Source organism: Neoarius graeffei, chromosome 2 (genome assembly GCF_027579695.1).
Source record: "Neoarius graeffei isolate fNeoGra1 chromosome 2, fNeoGra1.pri, whole genome shotgun sequence".
In the NCBI taxonomy this organism is placed as follows: domain Eukaryota; kingdom Metazoa; phylum Chordata; class Actinopteri; order Siluriformes; family Ariidae; genus Neoarius; species Neoarius graeffei.
The window spans coordinates 32905359-32920559 of NC_083570.1; the positions used below are offsets into that span (position 1 = coordinate 32905359).

General features: G+C 42.2%; 1 protein-coding gene across 2 annotated transcripts in view; it reads right to left on the bottom strand.

Moving 5' to 3' along the window:
- Positions 1 to 14896, bottom strand: part of adgb (androglobin) — a 137170-nt gene extending 122274 nt beyond the window's left edge. For both annotated transcript variants that reach the window (XM_060914109.1, XM_060914108.1), the window contains exons 1-2: positions 14817 to 14896; positions 11088 to 11250 (exon numbers count right to left, since the gene is read on the bottom strand). In XM_060914109.1, coding sequence (XP_060770092.1) covers positions 11088 to 11250; positions 14817 to 14896 — 243 coding nt within the window. The remainder of the gene's footprint in view (positions 1 to 11087; positions 11251 to 14816) is intronic.
- Positions 14897 to 15201: the final 305 nt, after the last annotated feature.

A 15201-nucleotide genomic window follows, 5' to 3' on the forward strand; every position in this document is an offset into this window, starting at 1 on the left:
CTTCAGAGAGCTGAGACTTCCAGCCCCACAGCCATACGACGGAGAACCAGGTACCTGCAGATCATTTTTATCTCAATGCTCACTAACCCTTGAGGTTCAACCACTGGCCTTCCCTACAGAGCGTTCCCGAGTGGCCTACACCATCACTCTCCTCACTGGCAAAGCTAGGGAGTGGGGAACAGCTATGTGGGATGCTAATGCACCATGCTGCGCCAGCTTCAAGGATTTCACAGAGGAGACAAGGCGAACCTTTGATTGCTCCTGTCTGGCAGAGAGGCAGCAAGAGAACTCATGGGGCTGTGGCAGGGTGCCCGGTCTGCTTTTGACTATGCGATTGAGTTTCACACTTTGGCGGCATCTTGTGGCTGGAATGAGAATGTCTTGTTTGACACATTTTTGAATGGGCTGTCAGACTCCATCAAGGATGAGCTGGTCTCATAAGAACTGCCACCTGATCTCCCCAGTCTCATGGACCTCGCCAGTCGTATTGACTCCCGGATCAGACAGCGGGTGAAAGAGAGAACTCTGACTAGTCTCGCTCCCCCTCAGCCCCCCATTCCTTCCGCTGAGCCAATGCAGGTAGACCGAGCCCGCATCTCACCTGAGGAACGACAGCGCCGTTGGGATATGAGGGCATGTTTTTACTGCGGACAGCTGGGGCACTTCTGCCAATCTTGCCCTCTAAAAGGAACAGCAACACCAATGAGTTTAGGGGCCCTGGTGGGCAATGTCCAGAATCAGCCCCCTACCAGTCGACCGCTACTCCCAGTGGTCATTATCCATGGCAATCAGCCCCACGACCTCCAGGCACTCATTGATTCAGGGGCCGACAGAAACCTGATCTGCTTGACCACCACCAAGTGCCTGGGGATTCCACTACTGGCTCTAAACCCATCCCTCACTGTCCTGACCCTTAACGGCACTGGTCTGACCACTATCACCCATAAAACAGCCCCAGTCACCTTAAGAATTTCTGGCAACCATTCTGAATCCATCCAGTTTTTTGTTATGAGTAATCCCCATATGCCCATAGTTCTTGGTCTGCCCTGGCTAACTCTACATAAGCCCCATGTCAACTGGTCTAACAACACCATTTTAGGATGGAGTCAGTTCTGCTTATCGTCATGCCTGAGATCTGCCCTCCCTCATGCTGAGCTGCTCCAGCCCACCATTGGTGAATATCCTGACCTCTCTAACGTGCCTCCCGAGTATAATGACTTAAAACCTGTGTTCAGCAAGTCTCAAGCTGTTTCCCTTCCTCCCTATAGGCCCTATGACTGTGGAATTGACCTTCTCCCTGGGACTGCACCACCTAAGGGGCGACCTTACTCTCTCTCCCCTTCTGAAAGGCAAGCCATGGATAAATACATCACAGAGTCCTTAGCAGCTGGAATTATTCATCCCTCCTCTTCTTCTGCAGGGGCAGGATTCCTTTTTGTGGAGAAAGACAAATCCTTGCACCCTTGCATTGATTACTGGGGGATAAATGACATCACCATCAAGAACCGTTACCCCCTTCCTCTCATGTCTACGGCGTTTGAGTTACTCCAGGGAGCCCAGATTTTCACCAAGCTAGACCTGCGTAATGCTTACCACCTTGTGAGGCTCAGGGAAGGGGACGAATGGAAGACGGCATTCAACATTCCCACGGGCCGCTACAAATATCTTGTGGTTCTGTTTGGCCTGACTAACGCTTCCGTGGTTTTCCAGGCCCTTGTTAATGATGTCCTGAGGGACTACCTTAACCTTTTTGTTTATCTGGACGATATATATATATATATATATATAATTTTTCCTGCTCCCTTGATGAACACCGCATCCACGTCAGGCAGGTCCTTCAACCACTCCTGGAAAATAAACTCTTTGTTAAGGCCAAGAAATGTGAGTTCCATAGAAGTTCTGTCTCCCTTCTGGGTTTCATTATCTCCCCCGCACAGATTCAGATGGACCCCCTGAAACTCAAGGCAGTTGCTGACTGGCCCACCCCATCCTCTCGGTGAGAACTCCAGGGGTTTTTTGGGTTTGCGAATTTCTACAGGTGATTCATCAGGAACTTTAGTACAGTGGCTGGGCCCCTCATGGCTCTAACTTCCACCAAGGTCCCTTTCAGTTGGGGGGAAGGGGCTGAGAAGGCGTTCTCCGAGCTCAAATGAAGGTTCACGTCAGCACCTATACTCACCATTCCAGATCCGTTCCAGCAGTTTGTGGTCGAGGTCGATGCTTCGGAGTCAGGGGTCGAGGCCATATTGTCCCAAAGATCGGCTAGTGACAAGCTTCATCCTTGCTCCTTCTCTCGTCGGCTTTCCCCCTCTGAGAGAAATTACGACGTTGGCAATAGGGAACTGTTGGCCGTTAAACTAGCCTTGGAAGAATGGAGACATTGGTTGGAGGGGTCAGACCTTCCCTTCATCGTATGGACAGATCACAAGAACCTCGAATACCTCAGGACTGCCAAGCGCCTCAATTCTCATCAGGCCTGATGGTCTCTCTTCTTTTCTCACTTCAAGTTCACACTTTCCTTTCCTTCCAAATGGTAAGCCCAATGCCTTGTCCAGAATGTTTTCTCCCCTCCAGGAGGAATTGATTTCTCCTGAGACCATCCTTCCTCCATGGTGCCTGGTGGGGGCCACTCTGTTAGAGGTGGAAACCCTGGTCCAGAAGGCCCATGAGCAGGACCCAGGGCCCAGTAATGCACCTCCTAACCACCTTTTTGTTTCTGTTTCTGTGCGGGCACAGGTGTTGCAGTGGGGTCATGGTTCCAGAATAGTGTGCCACCCAGGAGCAGCCCGGACTCTGGCACTCATCCGACAACACTTTTGGTGGCCATCCATCAAGGAGGACGTCCAGAGGTTTGTGGCAGCTTGTGACATCTGTGCCAGGAACAAGACTGGCAACAGACCCCCTGCTGGCCTGCTGAGACCCCTTCCTGTTCCCCACTGGCCCTGGTCACATATAGCCCTGGATTTCGTCACAGGACTCCCTAATTCAGGTGGCAGTACTTGTATCCTCACTGTTGTCGACCATTTTTCTAAAGCTGTCTGTGCTCACTCTAGGACCCAAATTGTTTTAGCGAAAAGTGCTAAAGACTCAAATTTTTCTTTAGCAATTTGCAATTTCGCTTAGCAAGAAATGCTAAAAGAACAATTTTCTTTTTAGCAAAGTAATTTTTTAGCAAGATATGTTATACTTCTAAATGTTTCTTGCACTGACATAATATTGAAAAAATGAATTGTTATTGTAGTTTGTTGGTGTTTCAATAGTGTTTGCAAGCTTGTTTCCTGCCTTTGTCTTTCCATGTTCTTGATTTATGTTCATAGCATGCTTATTTATTCTTGAATCCTCTTATTTTGATCATTTCATCAACTGTATATATGTAATGAAATTGTGTGTTTAATTTAACCCGCTTAATCTGGTTTACGGAGTCCATATTTTTCATTATAATTATATCTAACATCTGGTGTGATGTGCTTTGCATTCTTTGCTATCTGTGCACCTTTTAGCCCTTAGTCACCCTCTGTAGTATGCTGACTGGCCTGTGTGGGTATGTGTGTGTATAATTGGGATCCGTGTGTGTGTGTGTGTGTGTGTGTGTGTTTAGGGGGAGGGGGGTGTCTTTATGGGTAGGATGAAGGGAGCTCAGGGAGTTAAAATCAATGGTTGTTTCTTATAAATTAATCTCATAACCCAAATATAATGATATTCACCATTAATTTCTCAAATGAAATACTTGCAGTCAAAACTTTGAACCATGTGCGTCAAAACACTCTGAAAACAAGGTACACTTGGTCGATATATCCTGGTTCATCTGTGAGTTCTTCCAAAGTTTTGTCAGGGTTGATATTATGTAGAAAATACATCTTTAGAATGGTTATATCATGTTTTTATCCCTAACTGAGAAAGCTAACAGAATATTCTAATATGTTATCTCACTTTTTAGATAAGTTTTTGTCATACGTAAAGTCAGATAATTTATTTTAAACAAACCTCGCTATAATCTTGTTCACTAATGAGTGAGAATTGTCGACATTATCAGCGCAACTTGGAAATTGACCATTTTATATGTAAGGTCAGATGCTATTGGAAGACGTAATTTGCGGTCAACCAATAAGAAGCTTCGAAACTCGGGGGCGTTGGTTATAAATCAAAACATCGAAGATGGACAAGAAAGGTACTGTTTATCTTGAGAAATCACAATTGTTTGATGGATTTTGCTTAAACTTTAAATGACTTTCGCATAAAATGCGAATACAGATGATTTTCTTTTCTCAAATTGGAATAAAACTTCGCAATTTGCGGACGTGCGAGCGGCTAGCGTGAGCCCAGGCTGTTCATTTCATCCCTCTGCCCAAGCTTCCCACCAGCAAGGAGACTGCCGAATTGCTGATACTCCATGTTTTCCATCTACACAAACTCCCCTCAGACATTGTATCAGGCCGCGGACCCCAGTTCTCTGCCCAATTCTGGAAGGCTTTCTGTAAACTCATTGGTGCTTCTCGTAGTCTGTCTTCAGGTTTTCACCCTCAGACCAATGGACAGACAGAACGGGCCAACCAGGAGCTGGAAGTGGCTCTCAGGTGCATGGTGTCCAAGGATGCTGCCTCCTGGAGCAAGACCCTTCCTTGGATAGAGTATGCTCACAACTCCTTACCCACCTCTGCTACAGGTCTTTACCCCTTCCAGTGCTCTCTGGGTTACCAGCCACCACTTTTCCCCATCCAAGAAGAAGAAGTTGCCATGCACTCTGCCCAGGTGTTTGTGCGCCGCTGCAGGAGAATGTAGGCATTGACCAGGAAAAAGCTCCTACGTTCTGTAAAGATGTTTAAAGAGCAAGCCAACAAACATCCATCCATCCATCCATCCATCCATCCATTATCTGTAGCTGCTTATCCTGTACATGGTTGCAGGCAAGCTGGAGCCTATCCCAGCTGACTATGGGTGAGAGGCAGGGTACACCCTGGACAAGTCAACAGGTCATTGCAGGGCAGATCATAGACATGTTTTTACTGATCAATTTCATCAATATTTCATGATATCCTTGTTGAAACCTACTTTGTTTCCTACTCTTTCATTTGACAGGCACCATTTTGCATCTAAACATGCGTTTGAGAAGTCACGTGAGGTGTTGATAATAGTGGAATTAAGTGACATTTACAAATGTTACGTATCGGTTTTTGTGTAACACTGTTGAAGTAGACATGCTTGAAATATTCAGATTTTTCTATTCCATTCAGATTTTTTGTTTCAGTTTGTTGTAAATATCTACCACATATTACAATATCAGTAGACATTTTATATTTTGGTTCAAGGAATGGCATGCGACCTTTGACCTGGATTTTCATGTGGTTACAATATCAATTGCCGGTTGACATTTATTGGTAAACTACAAAACTAGAAATTAATACAAACAACAACGAATGATTAACAAAATGTGATCTATGAAAATACTTAGAAAGTGGGTAGAAAGTGGAACAAAAAGATTTTCTGACACAGGTTAAACATGATCAGTTAATTTGTTTACAAACATTAGAATTACTTCCTCATTTACATAAGCACTGACATCGATATCTTTATATAAAATATATTTTGTACTCAATATAAATCTATGTAAAACAAATTTTAAATAAAAACTATGTTTTGTTAATACCACACACTGATTTTTTTTTTTTTTTAATAAATAATCATCTGGATGGGCGGTACGGTGGTGTAGTGGTTAGCGCTGTTGCCTCACAGCAAGAAGGTCTGGGTTCAAGCCCCGTGGCCGATGAGGGCCTTTCTGTGCCGAGTTTGCATGTCCTTCCTGTGTCCGCCCGGGTTTCCTCCGGGTGCTCCGGTTTCCCCCACAGTCCAAAGACATGCAGGTTAGGTTAACTGGTGACTCTAAATTGACCGTAGGTGTGAATGTGAGTGTGAATGGTTGTCTGTGTCTATGTATCAGCCCTGTGATGATCTGGCGACTTGTCCAGGGTGTACCCCGCCTTTCGCCCGTAGTCAGCTGGGATAGGCTCCAGCTTGCCTGCGACCCTGTAGAACAGGATAAAGCGGCTAGAGATAATGAGATGAGATGAGCTCATCTGGATGTTGATAATTGTGGAATGGTGTCAATAACTGTGGACAAAGGTATTGATAACTGTGGAACACTGTCACGTGATCTGATACACTAAGTAATCCGAAATCACCTCATTTTTTTTCCAGTGGAAGTTTGAGTAATTATTCATGCATAATTTACGTATTGAAAGTCTTTTCTACTTTTGCAATGACCAAAAGATCGTTAAGGTGTCAATAACTGTAGCCGCCGCTGTAGCAGTAAAAGAGCTGTTCAAAAAAAAAGATCAGAGACTGGACTGGAAAAGGGGAAAAAACAATAACAGTGAAGGAGAGCGCTATAAAGATATGTAGGGAATGTGGGTAAAGTTGAGAAAATAAGAGGTAATGAATAGGGGGAAAAGAGTCAGGAGATACTTTTCTTGGGGCAAATTTGATTGGATTAACACACAAGCCAAATACACGTGATGCGAGTAGTAAGATGGCAGCCAGATGGCTTCACTCTGACGAGCCTATGAGCTCTCCAGATTTTATATAGAGCTCAGTGCCGAAAGCGAGGTGAATATAGCTCATACAGACTCACACATGCACTCAATAAAACCATTGGGAAAAGTCACATGACTGGGCAGATATGGACTTTTTAATCCAGTCCGGATGAAGCCATATGCGGCCCCGGACCCGTTTCCCTCACTTCCACCGTTTTCATTTTTGCTAACGATAGTATCTTAAAATTGCTTTCATTTCGAGAGAACAGAAAAGTCAGTTGTATTTTATAGAATTCAAACTGTTACTTCAAACTTGTGCAAAGGTGATTCAGCATATAAATGATTTGCTGTCAATCAGAAAAAAATTGATTGGTTCGTTTTTCACACACCATTGTTCACTGTTTTCCACTGTGTATGTTAGTTAAAAAGATTATCTGGTAAAATGCTTATTGACTGAGTTAGGGGGGCGGCACGGTGGTGTAGTGGTTAGCGCTGTCGCCTCACAGCAAGAAGGTCCTGGGTTCGAGCCCTGGGGCCGGCGAGGGCCTTTCTGTGCGGAGTTTGCATGTTCTCCCCGTGTCCGCGTGGGTTTCCTCCGGGTGCTCCGGTTTCCCCCACAGTCCAAAGACATGCAGGTTAGGTTAACTGGTGACTCTAAATTGACCGTAGGTGTGAATGTGAGTGTGAATGGTTGTCTGTGTCTATGTGTCAGCCCTGTGATGATCTGGCGACTTGTCCAGGGTGTACCCCGCCTTTCGCCCATAGTCAGCTGGGATAGGCTCCAGCTTGCCTGCGACCCTGTAGAAGGATAAAGCGGCTAGAGATAATGAGATGAGATGAGATGAGACTGAGTTAGGTTGGGCCGTATGGGAAAATATTTGGCTCTTGGTCATTTGTACAAACCAAGCTGCACTCGGTCCATATGGCATGACCTCAAGCCAAATATTTTCCCATCCAGCCCTCACACTCAGTCAATAAGTACATATAATAATAACTGAGACAAAGTTGAGGTTATTATTCACTGATATTCACTGAGCCTGAGGCGGATAATTGTTTTAGTATAAATACACAGGTGATATTTTTTAAGCGGGCGGCACGGTGGTGTAGTGGTTAGCGCTGTCGCCTCACAGCAAGAAGGTCCGGGTTCGAGCCCCGTGGCCGGCGAGGGCCTTTCTGTGCGGAGTTTGCATGTTCTCCCCGTGTCCGCGTGGGTTTTCTCCAGGTGCTCTGGTTTCCCCCACAGTCCAAAGACATGCAGGTTAGGTTAACTGGTGACTCTAAATTGAGCGTAGGTGTGAATGGTTGTCTGTGTCTATGTATCAGCCCTGTGATGACCTGGCGACTTGTCCAGGGTGTACCCCGCCTTTTGCCCATAGTCAGCTGGGATAGGCTCCAGCTTGCCTGCGACCCTGTAGAAGGATAAAGCAGCTAGAGATGATGAGATATTTTTAAAAAATCATATTTAAAAGGATCATCGATTTCAAACTTCAAAAGTGGTGGCATACAAATGTAAGGCGCGGCGCAAACTTGTGTTACTTATCTATACCAAGTCACATAAAATATTTTGTTTTGAAATGGATTAAATAGCCCTGTGATGACCTGGTGACTTGTCCAGGGTGTACCCCGCCTTTAGCCCGTAGTCAGCTGGGATAGGCTCCATCTTGCCTGCGACTCTGTAGAACAGGATAAAGCGGCTAGAGATAATGAGATGAGATCTCATCTCATCTCATTATCTCTAGCCGCTTTATCCTTCTACAGGGTCGCAGGCAAGCTGGAGCCTATCCCAGCTGACTACGGGTGAAAGGCGGGGTACACCCTGGACAAGTACTGAATAGTTTTAGACCAAGCTTTGTAACATCTTTAGTGCCTTTAGGAACAGCATTTTCTTTCATAATTTGTAATTCTTCCTCACTTACAGTGACAAAGCAATTGGCCACCATTTTGCCAAAGCGCTTGACGTGATTATCGAGAAATAGTCTGAAATTCTTGACCATTCAGCATGCGCAATTTTCTATAATCACCTGCGTATTTATACTAATTGCATACTATATGCTCCATGTTATTTCATAGTTTTGATGTCTTCAGTATTGTTCTAGAATGTAGAAAATAGTCAAAATACAGAAAAACCTATAAATGAGTAGGTGTGTCCAAACTTTTGACTAGTAATGTACAGTTGTGGTCAGACGTTTACATACAGTGACATGAATGTCATCTTGGATATGAAGGTCATGGCAATATTTGGGCTTTCAGTAATTTCTTTGAACTGTTCTTTTTCTGTGGCAGAATGTTCAGCAATACATCTTTAATTAAAAAAAAATACTAGAATTTGGTGCACAAGTTTTAATTTTCTTTGGGTTTTCTGAAATCAACACAGGGTCAAAATTATCCATACAGGGTCAAACATTTGCATACACTGACTTAGATTATTAATTCAGAGGTGCTGAAACTTCCAAAATGTCTTTTATCTTGCCAAGGCCGAGGTCTCTTAACTTCCTGTCAGTGATCATGATTGACTACAGCTGGTAGCTTCTCTGTGCCTTCATAAAAAGGGTTTGTTTACAGCACTCATTGGATTGACCAACACACAATACAATAGGAAAGTCCAAGGAGCTCAGTGCAGATCTGAAAAAGAGGATCGCAGATGTACCGGTACACAACTCTGGAATGTCTCTTGGAGCCATTTCTAAACAACTGCAAATTCCAAGATCAGTTCAAACAGTTCTATGCAATTTATTGTGAGATGTAGTCACTTCGCCAAGCCACTTTGCTTCAAGAAAACCCAAACTGTCACCTTCAGCTGAAAGGAAATTGGTTTGGATGGTCAGGAACAAGCTGGGAACCACCATGGCACAGCCCTGCCATGAACTGGAAGCTGATGGATCACTGTCTACAGTTCAGATCACCATGGACTAAGAGGTTGCTATCCAAGAAATAACCCCTTGCTCCAAAATTGACATCTTCAAGCTTAACTAAATTTTGAAGCTGACCACATGGACAAAGAAAAAGCCTTCTGGAGGATAGCTGTATGGTCAGATGAGACAAAGATTGAGTTGTTTGGCCACAATGATCACCATGTACAGAGGCACACTGTTCCAGCTGGTGATGGTGGTGGTAGCAGCATCATGCTCTGGGGCTGTTTTGTTGCCAGTTAAACTGGTTCACTGCACAAAGTGGATGGAATAATGAAGGAGGACTACCTCAGAATTCTTCAGCATAAACCATCAGAAACTTGAACACGACTTGGAACTTGGGACTTACAACAGGACAATGAACCCAAACACGCATCAGAGCTGGCTGTGGAGGATAAAGCAGGTTAACATTAAGCTTAAAACAAGTCCTGACTTCAACTCTATTGAAAATATATGGACCGTGCTTATAAGTCGAGTCCATGCCAAGAAAAAAAAAATTAATTGAACTCTCCCAATTCTACCATCAAGAGTTGTGAAATATCCAACTCGAATTCTGTCAGAAGCTTGTTCATCTCTCATCTCATTATATCTAGCCGCTTTATCCTTCTACAGGGTCGCAGGCAAGCTGGAGCCTATCCCAGCTGACTACAGGCGAAAGGCTGGGTACACCCTGGACAAGTCACCAGGTCATCACAGGGCTGACACATAGACACAGACAACCATTCACACTCACACCTACGCTCAATTTAGAGTCACCAGTTAACCTAACCTGCATGTCTTTGGACTGTGGGGGAAACCGGAGCACCCGGAGGAAACCCACGCGGACAACATGCAAACTCCGCACAGAAAGGCCCTCGCTGGCCACAGGGCTCGAACCCAGAACCTTCTTGCTGTGAGGCGACAGCGCTAACCACTACACCACTGTGCCGCCCCAAGCTTGTTCATGGTAAACAAAAATTTTGGTCAAGGTGAATCTTGCCAAGAGACATTTTACCCAAATATTAGGTGTGCTGTATGTATAATTTTGACCCTGTGTTGATTTCAGAAAACCCAAAGAAAATTAAAACTTGTGCACCAAATTCTAGTGTTTTTTTTTAATTAAAGATGTATGCTGTACATTCTGCCACAGAAAAAGAACAGTTCAAAGAAATTACTGAAAGCCCAAATATTGCCATGACACTCATATCCAAGATGACCTTCATGTCACTGTATAATGGGATCCATAAGTCAGACCATATTGAAAATCTGGGGATATCGTTTCCCGTTTTCATTTAAAATTGGAAATAAACAGAAGGTTTTAAATTTTTGAAATATTTCAAACAAAGAAAGTAAATGTTCAATATCTTGCATATTTAATATTCTGGATTCTGCACTTTTATTTCCAGGTCCCTATTTAAATGTGTGAAGCATGTGATTGAATGACACTCTGATGGATTTGATCTAACATGGATCAGCAGCTTTTCCACTGAACTCGTGGAGTCCATTCTAGCTGGAGTTTCATTTAAAGGAAACAAAGGGGGGGGTTGTACTGAATACTAAGAAACTGTTTGATTAAATTTGAAAACAATGCAAAATAGAAGCATGTCCACTAGGGCTATCAAACTTGTGAGTTCACAGCCAACCATACAATGCAGAAAGAGATGGCACTCACACTGAGAGGGGTCTTCTTAGACTTGCTATCTTTTCCTCGTTTGGCTGCATCCCATTTCTCTGCACTGACTTCGCTGTCGTCCCATTCGGGACACATGGAGACTGAACTCTTCCAAAGCTCACTCAAGGAACTTCCAGAAACCCCAGAGACAAGTGAGGAGGCCCTACAGACAGTGCACGAGTTACTTATACAATCAACAGCAATGATATTATCATCAATTCAACATGTTAAGGCAGATTCTACCGTAACTGGATCCATTAATCATTTGCCCACAAAATAAGAAATTTTTCTTGTCCTTTTTGAAAAAAAGGTAATATTTTCAAGATTGAAAATATGGTATTTGGTCTTCTAAAACAGCACGTCATTTAAAAATACACTGAGTATATCAATAAAAGATTTTTAAAGAATAAAGTTCTATTTCTTTGACATATCTGACAGACATAACTCCCATTTTAAAAATCACTTTCATTATCCCTGTTGCTATTGTCAGTGAATTTTTGTCAGATGACCTGACGATAGACTCAGCCATTATGGATCTTTGGTAGTTATTGTGTGGAAGCAGGCTTTATAATTTTTGGGTGTCAACAGATAGAGTTGAAATAGATTAACAGCGAAAAAACTATTTCATTCACGAGAGAAGCCCACAATTATTTTTAAAAAATGCTATCGTCAGTCTGTCAGTCAAATGCACCTGACGATAGCAAAATTCAAGCCCTCACCACGCACATGTTGACTGACGCAAAGAGGAAATTCTACTGCGCATGATTTTTGTGACAGCAGACATTTACTTCCGGGCAAGACTTGGAGTTCTGACAGCTAGATTTCATCAAATAAATCAAGGTAAGATTTTCAGTCAGCTATCCTGACGATAGAAATTTTTGACGATAGAAACATTGAGAATATATTTCTGCATTCATATTTAAATTTTTCTGAAGGAAAACTATCGTAAGTTGAGATAAATCAGAGCCACTTGCGACCCTTTCAGCCGGCAGGCCATTTCAATGTGTTATTTCCCCGCGAAAGTGACACAGTTATGTCTATCGTCACTGTTCTGACAATTATTGTTGATATTTCAATTTTGAAAATAAATTTTATCTTTATTTCAATATTTTATTTTATTATTTGGTTCTAGTGATGAGGTATTTAATATTATTACTAAATTTGTCAGATTAATAATGTAAGAAACAGTTTTGTTGCTATTGTCATCTAGAGTGTTTGTCAGAATATGATGGTAGACGTTAGTTTGTCTGTCAGATTTTGATGATAGAAACTGATGTGTTTCTATTGTCATTTAGCATGTCTGTCATGTCAGGCTTTTATTAATTAGTTACCAGGACTACTGTCCTAAAATTTACTGTGAATGTCCAAGACCCCCAATGGTACTAGAAAAACTTAATAGAATGATCAAAATAATCAATTCAGCAATTTAAGGAGATGGGACTTAACTGGCCTCTTTTATGGTAGAATCTGCCTTAAGTCTTTTAACATTTGAAAAGAACTTAAAGATTATTACTAAGCACTTGGACAGGAGCGCTAGAGCTGAAACATTGCACTGGAGTTTAAAGTGAAGTTACACAGCAGTTGTAAATACAGTACATTAATTATTCATTAATGCACTTGGTCTCTGAAGTGTGATTTTGCACATTTCATGGTCATGTCATCTTCATTCTGTGAACCTTTATTGCACATTCCGGCACACACTGTACACTTCTTCTTCTCACACATAACCTTTTTTCTATCTATCTATCTATCTATCTATCTATCTATCTATCTATCTATCTATCTATCTATCTATCTATCTATCTATCTATCTATCTATCTATCTATCACATTCCAGTTCAAAACAACCCATGCACATATTCTTTAAATATGTCTGTTTTTCAAAACGTATATATTTTAGATTCTTCTTATTTTTATTCTATTATAACTACTTTTGTCTACAACCCCAATTCCAAAAAACCTGGGACAAAGTACAAATTGTAAATAAAAACGGAATGCAATAATTTACAAATCTCAAAAACTGATATTGTATCCACAATAGAACATAGACAACATATCAAATGTCGAAAGTGAGACATTTTGAAATTTCATGCCAAATATTGGCTCATTTGAAATTTCATGATAGCAACACAAAAAGTTGGGACAGGGGCAATAAGAGGCTGGAAAAGTTAAAGGTACAAAAAAAGAACAGCTGGAGGACCAAACTGCAACTCATTAGGTCAATTGGCAATAGGTCATTAACATGACTGGGTATAAAAAGAGCATTCTGGAGTGGCAGCGGCTCTCAGAAGTAAAGATGGGAAGAGGATCGCCAATCCCCCTAATTCTGCGCCGACAAATAGTGGAGCAATATCAGAAAGGAGTTCGACAGTGTAAAATTGCAAAGAGTTTGAACATATCATCATCTACAGTGCATAATATCATCAAAAGATTCAGAGAATCTGGAAGAATCTCTGTGCGTAAGGGTCAAGGCTGGAAAACCATACTGGGTGCCCATGATCTTCAAGCCCTTAGACGGCACTGCATCACATACAGGCATGCTTCTGTATTGGAAATCACAAAATGGGCTCAGGAATATTTCCAGAGAACATTATCTGTGAACACAATTCACTGTGCCATCCGCCGTTGCCAGCTAAAACTCTATAGTTCAAAGAAGAAGCCATATCTAAACATGATCCAGAAGTGCAGACGTCTTCTCTGGGCCAAGGCTCATTTAAAATGGACTGTGGCAAAGTGGAAAACTGTTCTGTGGTCAGACAAATCAAAATTTGAAGTTCTTTATGGAAATCAGGGACGCCGTGTCATTTGGACTAAAGAGGAGAAGGACGACCCAAGTTGTTATCAGCGCTCAGTTCAGAAGCCTGCATCTCTGATGGTATGGGGTTGCATTAGTGTATGTGGCATGGGCAGCTTACACATCTGGAAAGACACCATCAATGCTGAAAGGTATATCCAGGTTCTAGAGCAACATATGCTCCCATCCAGACGACGTCTCTTTTCAGGGAAGACCTTGCATTTTCCAACATGACAATGCCAAACCACATACTGCATCAATTACAGCATCATGGCTGCATAGAAGAAGGGTCCAGGTACTGAACTGGCCAGCCTGCAGTCCAGATCTTTCACCCATAGAAAACATTTGGCGCATCATAAAACAGAAGATACGACAAAAAAAACCTAAGACAGCTGAGCAACTAGAATCCTACATTAGACAAGAATGGGTTAACATTCCTATCCCTAAACTTGAGCAACTTGTCTCCTCAGTCCCCAGACGTTTACAGACTGTTGTAAAGAGAAAAGGGGGTGTCTCACAGTGGTAAACATGGCCTTGTCCCAACTTTTCTGAGATGTGTTGTTGTCATGAAATTTAAAATCACCTAATTTTTCTCTTTAAATGATACATTTTCTCAGTTTAAACATATGATATGTCATCTATGTTCTATTCTGAATAAAATATGAAATTTTGAAACTTCCACATCATTGCATTCCGTTTTTATTTACAATTTGCACTTTGTCCCAACTTTTTTGGAATCAGGGTTGTATTTTTAAATTATTTTATCTTAACTGTTCAAGCATCATCTACCAAAACAAATCTCTTGTATGTGAGAAGGCACTTGGCAAAAAACTCGATTCTGATTCTTAATCTAATTCCAGTCCAGCAGCAAACAAACTGGATAATAAACACAAGCCATAGTACATGAAAGTGGTTTTGTAACGCAAACTTCTTACTCTTTAGTAGGTGACCGTCCTTTAGATGAAGGGGATCGGCTGGATGAAGAGTCTCTTTTCTTTAGTCTTGCCTTCGACATTGAAGTTGTGATGTTGTAAGGTTTCACAAAACAAGGAAGTTATAGTGCAGACTATCAAAGTCGGACCTGTTTTGTTCTGTTGCTAGGCGACGACGCCACGTCGGACTCAGGCTGCATTCATTAGTCGAGTCACAAATGAGGTGTGTGTGTGTGTGTGTGATTACGTCATACTCTACAGTACATAGTGCACTATTAGCTATTTGATATTCTGCCATTGTAATGCAACTCGGATGATATGACAGAAAGTTACGGGAACTTGCCCGTTAATGATTATGCAGTGTTTGTATAACCAAATTATAACTTAT